The sequence below is a fragment of the Melampsora larici-populina genome (assembly GCF_000204055.1).
Source record: "Melampsora larici-populina 98AG31 unplaced genomic scaffold MELLAscaffold_66, whole genome shotgun sequence".
In the NCBI taxonomy this organism is placed as follows: domain Eukaryota; kingdom Fungi; phylum Basidiomycota; class Pucciniomycetes; order Pucciniales; family Melampsoraceae; genus Melampsora; species Melampsora laricis-populina.
Window position 1 is genome coordinate 314831 of NW_006768830.1, and position 11792 is coordinate 326622.

General features: G+C 38.8%; 5 protein-coding genes across 5 annotated transcripts; all 5 read left to right on the top strand.

The window, feature by feature from the left end:
- Nucleotides 1-258: 258 nt before the first annotated feature.
- On the top strand, nucleotides 259-2816 carry MELLADRAFT_40106 (family 16 glycoside hydrolase; the record flags this gene model as incomplete). The annotated part of the gene is made up of 15 exons (XM_007416903.1): nucleotides 259-412; nucleotides 495-527; nucleotides 599-760; nucleotides 846-890; nucleotides 989-1083; nucleotides 1157-1220; nucleotides 1304-1361; nucleotides 1424-1571; nucleotides 1637-1780; nucleotides 1816-1880; nucleotides 2127-2250; nucleotides 2349-2429; nucleotides 2495-2556; nucleotides 2629-2670; nucleotides 2744-2816. Coding segments are annotated over 15 exons (1350 nt in total), but the record flags the coding sequence as incomplete, so codon positions are not given.
- A 782-nt stretch (nucleotides 2817-3598) lies between these two features.
- On the top strand, nucleotides 3599-5805 carry MELLADRAFT_73331 (uncharacterized protein; the record flags this gene model as incomplete). The annotated part of the gene is made up of 5 exons (XM_007416929.1): nucleotides 3599-3788; nucleotides 3886-4500; nucleotides 4579-4715; nucleotides 4806-5054; nucleotides 5124-5805. 5 exons carry the CDS (start codon nucleotides 3681-3683, stop codon nucleotides 5551-5553), a joined length of 1539 nt encoding a protein of 512 aa, XP_007416991.1.
- A 2063-nt stretch (nucleotides 5806-7868) lies between these two features.
- MELLADRAFT_73332 (uncharacterized protein) lies at nucleotides 7869-8589 on the top strand (the record flags this gene model as incomplete). The annotated part of the gene is made up of 1 exon (XM_007416930.1): nucleotides 7869-8589. One exon carries the CDS (start codon nucleotides 7904-7906, stop codon nucleotides 8267-8269), a length of 366 nt encoding a protein of 121 aa, XP_007416992.1.
- Nucleotides 8590-9470: 881 nt separating this feature from the next.
- MELLADRAFT_31970 (uncharacterized protein) lies at nucleotides 9471-9695 on the top strand (the record flags this gene model as incomplete). The annotated part of the gene is made up of 1 exon (XM_007416902.1): nucleotides 9471-9695. A coding segment is annotated over one exon (225 nt), but the record flags the coding sequence as incomplete, so codon positions are not given.
- Nucleotides 9696-11193: 1498 nt separating this feature from the next.
- Nucleotides 11194-11513, top strand: MELLADRAFT_94138 (uncharacterized protein; the record flags this gene model as incomplete). Its single annotated transcript, XM_007416944.1, has 2 exons — nucleotides 11194-11196; nucleotides 11316-11513. The coding sequence occupies 2 exons, from the start codon at nucleotides 11194-11196 to the stop codon at nucleotides 11511-11513; spliced, it is 201 nt and encodes a 66-aa protein (XP_007417006.1).
- Between the last annotated feature and the right edge of the window lie 279 nt (nucleotides 11514-11792).

An 11792-nucleotide genomic window follows, 5' to 3' on the forward strand; every position in this document is an offset into this window, starting at 1 on the left:
GTTTTTAAACTTTCTCTCTAAAATAATTCTATCTTCAGGATATCCAATATTATCATACTTCAGGAAGCATAGTTGGAGAGACCTCACAAATCGTTTGATGAACGAAGATCCGAATTCTAGGAATGCAGTAAGTGATGGGACGAACTTTTTCTTTTGTTAAATCTCTTGGTGGCTCAGCAAGAATTCAAGGCCACAATTATACTTTGATCATAATTTTAATCATTGAATTCCTTCCATAAATTCATCTTTTCTCGCTAGCCCCACATTCCGGGTTACAGAGGCTTGATCGACCCTGATACACCGAAAAATGCCAAAACTCGACGTGGGTTCGATGGGGATGAGTACGAGTTGGTCTTCAGTGATGAATTTAATCAAAACGGTCGTACATTCTGGCCTGGGGATGATCCGTATTGTATGCAATTCTGGTGCTTTCCACATACATAAAAGTATCAAGCTTTGAAAACTCATCATGATTTATCTTTTCACTTATCTAGGGGAAGCTGCAGACATTCATTATTGGCCTACAGGTATACCATTCAAACCCAATTATCTTGAACTATGAGTTATCAAAATAATCCTACGATGCGACATTTTTCAGGTGATCAGGAATGGTATGATCCAGATGGAGCCGTCACCAAGGACGGGTTTCTCGTCATCACTCTATCAGAAATGGATCCCGATATCAATCATAATTTGAATTATCGAAGTGGGATGCTTACCAGTTGGAACAAAATGTGCTTTACCGGTGGATACTTTGAAGGTCAGAATTATATCATCCTTTCTTTCGGAGATATGATACAAAACCTATCCAGGACCCATCTGATCAAGATACGGAATTTATTTAGTCTCTCTCATACTCCCCGGCTCAAATGAAGTCGGAGGATTTTGGCGTGAGTGAAAAATAAATTCTAGGTTTTGCAAAACCCCAAGGGACCAATACCCTAAGATAATGACAGGCTGAAAGCTTACGAACATTGACAATCTATAGCGGCTGTTTGGACTATGGGAAACCTCGCTCGAGCAGGTTACGGTGGTACTACAGAGGGTCTTTGGCCTTACAGTTACAATTCATGTGATGTTGGCGTAAGTAGAAATGTTCCTTCAAACGAAACTGTGAATTATTCCAATGCTGATCGTCGCCTCATAACGATCTTAGGCAATGCCAAATCAAACTGATCCCAACACAGGTGCACCTGGGCCCTCAATTCTCACGTCGGTAAGTGCAAACCTTTTGATGAAGAACAATCTTTAACTCAATTCCCTAGACTGACCACACAATTTTTTTTCCGCTTTTCACAGCGAGGTGACTTATCTTGGCAACCAGGGCAAAGACTCTCACGATGTACTTGCAAGGGCGAAGAGTGAGTTCAAAATCTAATAACGCGATACCAACTACTGATCATTTCTTGGTCATCTCAAACAGTCACCCTGGGGACAAAAATTCAGATGGAACATATAAAGGACGCGCTTCACCTGAGATCGATATTCTGGAAGCTTACTCGTACGAAAAATCAGCTACTGGATTCGCCTCCCAATCACTACAAGTTGCACCTTATGACGCAAATCGACAAGTACGCTTTAAATGTATCTCTATCTATTTCTTTTATTGACCACTGTCAATTTTTCCATTTTCTAGTGGACTACTAAACAAGGAGAAACATATCAAAGTTACACCAATCCTGGTATTAAGACTACTATGAATTCTTATCATGGTGGTAATCGACAACAAACTGCGTCTTTCTTATCAACGATTCCTACCTCCAATTGTAAGTTTCGAAATGTGAGAAGTCAATTTTTTTATCTAAAACTGATGAGTATTGGGGGTCACAGATGAACTACAGGGAAATAAAACTTTGCAATACGGGAGTGAATGGGTACCAGTAAGTCTTTGTCTTATTTTAAAATCCACTTTCATTCATGGCTAATTTTCTCCCTTTTCAGTCTGTAAGTCTCAATAATCCTCTTTGAAGACTATAGTGTTTAGACGATCAAATTGAGACTAATCTGCATGCAAACAAAAAAGGATGAGAAAAATTCACACATGTTAGTATTCTCCCACCCCCTCGGATATGATCATTGTCTGATATTTGCAAACCTCTTCCCATCAATCTACTCCATCCGATTAGAACTTGGTCCATAGGAGACAAGCCAACTTGGACTTTGAACAATACCGGCATCGGAGCTAATTCTGCCAGTATGATTGGTGAACGGCTTGTTTCCAACGAGCCAATGTATATGATCCTCAATCTAGTAAGCCATGAATACCTTTTTCAATCTCGGGAAATCTATGTCTCTATCGCGACTCTCAAATATTTATGAAATTTCTGACTGCGCGTTTCTTATGACAGGGGATCAGTGATACATTTGTTCCGGTCAACAAAGCTCGTTTAAATTTTCCGGCAAAAATGTTGATAGATTACGTTCGAGTGGTACGTGTTCCTATTTTCTCTCCTTTCATCCTAGGTTGTAACTAAACTTGTTGTTGCTACCTTAGTATCAACCCAAAGGTAGAAAGAATGTAGGATGCAGTCCCAAGGATTATCCTACAGAGGATTAGTGAGTCGTCATCTCATTATAACAAAACACAAACCACAAGAATTAAAATTTGTTTGACTTCTCAATTTACAGTATCAATAGACATCTTAATGCCTACTTGAACGTAAACATAACGTTGGTCATTCACTTCACAATTACATTCCTTTCATACACTGACATCATCTTCTCCAAAATATCTATTCTTCAGTACATGGGCACAGGCTAATCAAACTTTCCCCAAGAACTCCATGATGGACGGATGTTCTCAACCTACTTCATAGTTGTTTGTAAACCAGACCTTTGTCATCTTTTAAACCAATCTTCATACGGTAAGATTGAACAAGTGTGAAAAATGTAATCAAAAATCCACTTAATGATAGTCTTTTCCTCTAAGATGTAGTGTACCTTCTGTTACAAAAGTTTTAATTTTTTTTTATCATGTCATTTTGTTCACACATCAGTTCCAATTCTATATTTCATTATTTATTCTTATCAATAGTTTCTTAAAATCATAATTGATTTTCAATTATTTCAAGACATTTGCTGAAAATTAAATCCATCTCCTTTTTTCCTGATGAGAAGCGTAACTTTTGAAAAGACCGCAAGATGTTTCAAGGGGCTGGTTTTTTTGCCCGGAGTTCTGTTCTTCAAAGCATAAATCTTAGATTAAGCTTGAACAGTGTTCCAAAACATTTTAAATCAGTTTCATGGCTTTTATGAGTTGTGGATGTAACATAAACCCCTTATCTGGAACTTGTTTCTGATCACAATGAATTTAATTTTATCTCTTATCCCCTCACTATCTACAAAATGCCATTATTTATCGTCCTACTTTTTTCAGAGTGATATGTAGGAGATTTCAAGTTGATAAACAATAAATAATAAGGTTGGTGTCAGTGTGACAGTTGTCTGTTGTCTGTGACAGTTAGCTTATGTTTGTATTGGTTAGTGAAAGTGTTTTATCGAGTGTGAGACTAGTTTGGTAAGATGTATTGTATGTGACAGTTGAGTTTAAAACCAGTTGATATGTTTTTGAATTTGAACCTTCAAGACTCACTTGACTAAATACACTCTTGACTGACTCTACTACGCTACTTCAACTCACCATTAACGCTATACTCAAGTCTCATTATCAATTAACTATCATGCTTGTCGATCGACTTCCTCATCGTCACGATTCTTTTCATCGATCTGGTAGAGTTGGTTCGGATCATAGACCATCTTCTTCATTCAGGTCAAGACCCTATAGTCTGGTTGGTTCTTCTTGACGAACTTATCGTCCATCCTTATCACCCTTTTGGTTAAAATCAAACACTTACTCAATCTTCCTTTATCTTAACTTCCTTCAAGCCTCATCATCTTCAAACTCCTGCTGGAAACTCTGACGAACAATGGTCTCACGATCTTTTCGAGTCAGACTCTGACGTCTATGCACCTAAAATCCGTTTTAAAGTCGATCTACCAACTTCTTCAGAACCTGTCCCATCTCCATCACTCAGACCATTTGGAAAGTCACATAACGTGACCTCTATCATCGTTCCATCAACCAATACCCGTCTCTTTGCAAGCACTGGGCTACTCGATCAACCTACAGTAGTCTCTCAAGTTCAACGTGAACCTGTTCAATGTACCGTCCCACCTCTCATTGAACCAGTCCAAACTACTCGTGCTCCATTATCCCTTCTCAGTCGAATTCAAACAGCCGCAAGACCACCTGTTGTACATCAACCTCTAGAACTGATTCCTAATGCTATCACCACCTCAACGTTTACAAATCGAATCAATCGAACAGAACCAACTCCAACTCCAAGTGAGATTAGAAAAGCTAGAGAATCTCATGAACAAAAAGTTCGTACTGCTAGAGCACAGAAATCATATGATATAGCATTACAAAAGTATTTGAATGGACCGGTGATTCTTGAAGTTTCGAATTTAGCTGATGGTACAAGTGCCGAAGATGTCAAGGTAAATTACTATGCTCAATTCGTTATCATCCAATATCTAACCCTCATGCCTTTGTGCCCCCATTCATCTTGTCATTAGACCGCTTTTGCCGACTTTGGGGAAATTCAAGAATGTTCAACAGAAGAAGGTCCTAAACAGGGTATTCAACCTACTTTGAAAGCTCGAATGATCTTTATCAATCGAGCGGATGCCGACAAGGCTGTTGAAGCACTCAAGTTAGTTTAACCTTTCCACTTGATCATATCGTTTCCCTTTCAACTAGCATGTTTCTTTCAGATACTGATTTCAATCCTGACCTTTCATAGTGGTGTCTTGGCCGACGGTTTACTCTTGAGTGTTAAAGTTGTTGGCAGACCAGGCAAGAAACCGGACCGTGCCGACTTTCTACCACCATCTACCTCACATATGGTTTCGACTCCAAGTGTGGTTCCGGTCACTGTTGTACAACCTCTGGTGGCAAAAGTGGATGTCGAGATGTCATCAGCTGCTGAAGATGTCGTAATGGAAATCGATACCCCTGCACCCTTGACAGCTTCTTCACAATCTGCCACTGGGTACGTACATTTCTCTCATATACATCCTTCAGTTCTATAAACCATTTACCGTATCTTTGCTGTTTACAGAAAACTTCGATCCGAAGCCCTTGTTTATTGTGATCCAAGAGCATCACTCCAATCAGAACCCCAAACCACACCAATGTACAAATCACCCCCAGCACGAGCACCAATACCAATTCAAGCACAACCACCACCGCCACAAGCTTCAAGATCATTACTTACAGATCGAGTACAACCAGCTACAAAGTCATCACATAATACAGCAACGGATAATTTAATGAATTCGATTGGAATCAGTCCAGATGCGATGAAATTAATGTCAAGATTACAAGTAGTTAATCAACCTGATTTAAAGATTTCAAATCATCATCATCATGGTCATGGTGGAAGAGGTGGAAGAGGTGGAATGAATTCTGGGAAAAGTAGAGGTGCTAATGGAAATAGTGGGAATGGGAATGGAAAACCTTCTTTGTTGGCTAGGATTGGAAAGAATTGATTTAGTTTTATTTTATACTTGATGATGATTTCTTTTTTCTTTCCTTGTGATCTGTTTTTTTGTTATGAGTTTTTTTTTGGCTTTTGTTTTGATAAGTGGTATTTGAAGTAAAGTGAAAAGAAAAAAAAGAACAAAAATTGGTATTGGTTTTTTTTTCTTTTTCTTTTCTTTTGAATTTGATTGTTTGGAAATAACATGATGGATATGATAAGATAAGATAAAAACAAAGATATAAAATTCTATAAGTGTGTTAACATGAGTCTTGAAGATTGTCTTTTTTAATAATATACTTTTGAATGTGATTGTATTGATTCTTCATTTTTGTGAATTGGTTTTTGAATTGAGTTTCTTAAGATGTCAAATGTCAAGATTTGATGAATATAATGAAAAAGGTTGAGAATTGTTTTTTGGTTTTTATTGTGTTTTGTGGAAATTGAAGAGATGATGGATAGTTTGATGAGAGAAGAAAAGGAAGGAAGAGACTTGTGACTTAAGAGTGAAAGCAAGGCTGTCACTATATGTACAACTTGTATGTACTAAAATGCTCCCATTCAAAACTTTCATTGTCTCTCCTCCTTAGAGCATCCACAGTGGTCAGGCCCCAAATCGAGGCCCCAAATTGACCAAACCCAATTTTAGTGGGGCCCTAAACCACTCGGGATGCAGTGGTGTGGGCTCCAAATCGGTACAGAGTATGGGTTACACACCGTTACACCTACTCTGAGGCGTAGTATGGGCGTGTCTACACATGTGAAGTATGGGGTTTGGCGAGTGCGGCAATTTGGGGCTCGCTGCTATCGTTGTCAAATTTGACAACCAAGGGTCGAAATTTGGAGTCGGCCCCAAAAATATTTAGCAATAGGGCCCGCCACTGCAGCAAAAATCCGGGGCCCTATTGCTATATTTGGCGATAGCCCCGATTTGGGGGTCGCCACTGTGGATGCTCTTACCTACTCAAAGTCAGTATCGACTTGAATCATTAAGCTGAACCTGATTCATAACCATCGATCAAGATGAAGAAACAGAACAAGCAGAAAAATAAACAGAAAAATAAGCAGAAAAATAAACTTACTCAGACCAAATCGGTACCTAAAACTCAGGACGATCTATTCGATCGCTTACCAGACGAACTCGTTCTCAAGATCGCAGAATATCTACTCGATGACCTCAAAACGCCGGCAGAGAATCATATCAAGAAGATCAATCAAGGTGATAATCTCGTATCAGGGCGGAAGACGAAGCTATGGGTATATCAACATAATCCTGAAGCTCCAATCATGACCAGCTTCCAATCGATGTCCGTCGTCAATCGCAGGATATATTCTATCTGTCGACCTATCATATGGAAGGTGAGTTAGCTTTGGCTTAATGAAGTCACTGGGACAGATCACTATGATCTAATGTTGATCGTACCATCTGACCTTGCTAACTACTGCTTTTCTGTACTGCGGTGCTGTAGTCTCTCAAATTTCCTTCTGAAATATCCACTCCAATGCCCTTCTGGAACCAGGAAATCTTACCACGAAACGGGTGCTATGTTGAGATACTCGATCTGGGTTTAAGATCGGAATGGTTTCAAATATCCGAAGGCCCACCGTCTATCAAACTAGCCGCCAAAGGCAAAACCAGGCGCTACTCGCTGCGGTCATCTGATGTCAATAAAATCAAGTTCATCGAGGAGAATAAAGAGTTTTGCGAAGTCGATAAGATCTACTCTGACAATCTAGCGATCCACACTTATCAAGACGAGAATCTCTTTCGTAAATTTGAGTCACGCAACTTATACGGTCTTGGTCTTGAGAACTGCTTCAAGGTTCTTTCTCATTGTGAAAATCTTACCACTCTCAAACTCACTTTTCCAAAGAAAGGACCCAGAGCTCTTCAAGCCGAACAATTGTGCAACATGCGTGGGCACTTGACATCATTGTTTTCTGGTCTCAAGCATCTGCGACATCTACGAATCCAAGGAACTGGCCAGTACTCAATATTTGGAGATTCTTTCACCGAACCCATTTATCAACAACTCCCACTTCTCGAAACACTTGAGGTCTCGTATGTAGAACATGATGACTGGGAACCGTATCACAGCCTCGCTACTTGTCTTTCTAATCTGAAAAACCTCAAACAACTCGTGCTCAAGGAAGTTTATGCCATAGACGGCTCTTGGTGTTGTCTCAAATCTCCACCTTCATTGGTGAAACTTAGTCTCTTCGAGTGCAACGGATTTTCATTATCAGAAGTACCTTTGTTCTTGTCGGATTGGGCACCTCAACTGACACATCTAGAACTCAGATTTGATGAAGGTCTTCGGGTCTTACCAGCCGATTACTATCCAGAATACGACCCAGAAATGTATGCAGCTAAACTACCAGAATTAACACATTTAACCATATGGCCTCATAGCGAATGTAACTGGGTTCGTTCTTTTGCGGGTTGTAAAAAATTGCGTCATCTTACATTTTACCAAACGTGCTATGGAGTAGATGTATCAGGTCAACTATCAGACTTTTTAGACTTTATCACCTCTACTCAATTCCCTCACCTCAAAATCATAGATATTCCTATTTATCGTCGCTTCTTTCCACTCACCCCAAGAATACAGTCTATGATTTCTTCATTAAAAACGTTTTGCAAGTCTCAAGGAATCGAATTGAAGGTTTTTTCAGACGATGGACTTGCAAGGTTTCTAGATGATTCATTGTGCTTTCTTTCCTAAGACAATGCCTTGGAATGATCTCAACTTGGGATTAGGTATTGATTCGGCTCAGAAGGTAGAAACAATTGTAATGAAGAAACTTAGTCTTGTACAAATTGAAAATTGCTCAAAAGCCTCTTGTGACCCGAGTCAACCATTTTGCAAACATTCTTGGCCCGTGCTACAAGACGTTGTTTACCTGTACTATGCAGAGGTAAATGCAGTGCAGAATCATCAGCTTTTGGGACAATGTGTGCTCTCAACCCAAAGACAAGATAACATTTGGCTGTGTGAACAACACATCACAGATCAGGAGGAATAGAAGATTTGGCAGGTGCTACAACTGTACGATGATCTAGTGAATTAAGAAATTCAAATAATCAATTGGTTTTCAGTTCAGCATCAGCTTACAAGGTGAAATCTCATTATCTTGAGCTTCCCAAGCTTTCCTCCACTTTTGCTCAACCTCTTACATGATAATGCTCCACATTTCAATGAAGATGGGTTGATAGTATGGCAGGACTCCAAAATCTTAGAAGAAGTTAGTGATCACAGACACAATCCAATCATCCTATGCCTCTTCACAATACTGACAGATCTTTGAAGCTGATCAAACAAACAGCAAAAGTTTGCAGATTTGATCAGAGATGCACCTGCGGAATTCCCAGAACCAGCTCTACAAAGAGCATACAAGAAAACTCAAGAACGACAATCACAGCAAGCTGCGGTAGCAAAATAACAATCAACACCTGCTCCATAATCTTCTCCTACTAGCAAAGCCCTCAAAGTACCTAATCCTACTCCTCCAGTCTTAGCTAGTCGTGTTTGTCCTTGTAATATATTAACATTAGTAAGATGGAAAGAAAAGATTAGAAGCACAATCAACTGATTAAGATTCATTTAAATCAAATCATAAAACTCATAATTTAGAACAACCAAAAGGAATGAAATCTTAAGATTGTAACCAATCAGGATCAATAGTAAACAAATTTGATGGATTAGTGAATAGTTTGAAACCTTTGAGAACAATGGGTTTAGATGAATTGATCAGAAGAACTATTGAAATTTTCATAAGTCAACTTTTTTCACTTTTACATTTAATCACACTCTACTCTATTTCTCTCTATAATCTCGAAATCTCAAAACTGATTCTTTTTTCTTTTAATTTCTTTTTAGATCACAGCTCATCATACAGAGTTTCATGGAAACATACACTGAAGCTGGTATCCCACTTGCTTATTTCTTTATTGAATCCAACAACCCACACCAAGAGTCACTTGTCAAATCTCTTGAACCAGTTGCTTGTGAACACAAGGGCAAGATCAACTTTGTCTGGATCAATGCCACCAAATGCGCTGATCATGCCAAATCTCTCAACTTACAAGACATTAATTGGCTAGCATTTGCTATCCAGAACATTGGTGCTCGAAACAAGTTCCCTCTTGACCAGAACAACACTGTTGATCTTGCCACCATTTCTCAGTTCACTAAGGACTTTGTGGCTGGTAAACTTTTGACAAGTCTCAAGAGTGCTCCTTCCCCCAAGAAGAAAGGTCCTGGATCTTGCGTCTTGGTCACCAATGAGTATGAACAAGTTGTTCACTCTAATGATAACAAGAGGGATCTTTTTGTTGAATTTTGTAAGCATTTTTTTGTTTCATTCTGATTTTCCTTTGTGGCACCTTTTGACTTTTTGTCTTTCTTCCTATAGATGCTCGTTGGTGTGGACACTGCAAGAAATTGAAGACTGTTTGGCACAACCTCGCTCACAGTTTCAAAGACTCCACAAATCTATTGATCACCAAGTAGGTCAAATATCATCCATGTATATGACTGTCTTTCATGATCTAGCTCAAGATGATTTTAGGATGGATGCTACAGAAAATGTTGTACCACCTTCCACCTGTATCAAGATTGAAGGTTTCCCACCTTTGATGTTCAAGAAGGCCGGATTGAAGGATTACATCAATTTTGGAGGTGAACAAACCCTTGATGGATTGATTGGATTTGTTGAGCAGCACACTGAACACAAGGCTGTGAAGGTTGAAATTGCCTCTGATGATGAAGCTGAAACAGCTGAGCAAGTTGTACTTGATGATGAATCAAGTGAAGAAGCTGAAGACAAAGATGCTGAGCATGATGAACTGTAAAAAAGTTGAATTTTTTTTATTACAGTTTGAAAAGTTCAATGTCTAGGGTTTTCCTACTTTTTATTTTTCTTTGCATTGAACTTTCTTTTGTCCCTCTCTCTCATAAGTAGTGTTTTTGTTGAGTGGTGGAAGAAGAAGATTGATTTTTGAGAAAGTTGTGGTTGAAGTGAATCATTAGTCTCTATCTCTTTGATCAACAACCCATATTGTTTTGTTTTGCCTAGCCCCCCTCACACTGACAAGGAAAAAAGAATGATCCTGATATAACTGCTCTCTTTCACGATGCTCTGTAAGTTGGACTTCAAATGTTCCAACATAAACAGCTGAAGTAACTATATCATCCTGTGTTACGGTTTTGTCTATTGATACTCTTGAAAGATGAGGGGATCAAAGACAGTGTTTATCCAAATGATCATGATGAGTTCTTTGTTTAAAGGTACCATATTTGAATCTTTTAACCATTTGTCATGAGAAATTGATGATTCATCTATCTGTTTTAAACTTGTTCCTATGGCATGAATGAAATGATCACAAGTCACAAGGAGTCTCTTATTAGGTAAACTTGATTCTCTAGGAAGTTGCAATGATCTCTCTCAAAAAAACAAGCCAAAAGAAAGCACAATATCAATCAGTCAACCTTCCACACCCTTTTGTGAGTTATATCTCCAAAGAACATACCAAAACCTTAAGAATTGAAATCGAAATTGTCTTATCTTTTGATTTCATTATGAACAGCTGATTCAGATTTCGATCACAATGATGGAGACCAACAAAGTCATCCTTGACCACCTTCATATGGTGAGTAATAGTCAGGTTTCCCTCAGAACTAGGAACAGATAATTCAACTCACTGACAAATGATCATGCACATACAGTTTGTAATTACTTTGATAACTCTGGAGAATTGATCACCAAAAGGATAAGAAGACCAAGTCAAATCTCAACAATACCTTTTCTAACTGGTTCAACTTCAAGAAGAACTTCAAAAGAAATCCAACCAATGATCCTCATTATGTGATACCTTTCATGAAGGCTCACCGATCTGGATCCACAGTCGGAGGCTTTTGGCTCAATGCCACTGCAACATGGATTGATGTCAAAAAAAACCCCACATAAACCAAAGTGACAAAATCTTGGAAGCAAAGCAAAGCTCATAAAGCAGCTGATGCCAATCAAGGTCCCAATTTAATCACCACCACGTGGCACCACACATTGGATGAGTGAAACGGGAATTCTAGACCTATCTATGATTTGTTCTTCAATGCATACTATAATTATTGAGCAAATCTTATTATGCCAAGTTTGGTTTGACAACAGCGGTGCCCACCTCTAAACTGCTAGTACACAGCATATACACAGCATTTGATCATAAGAATAGGGATTTGTCATGTTTTA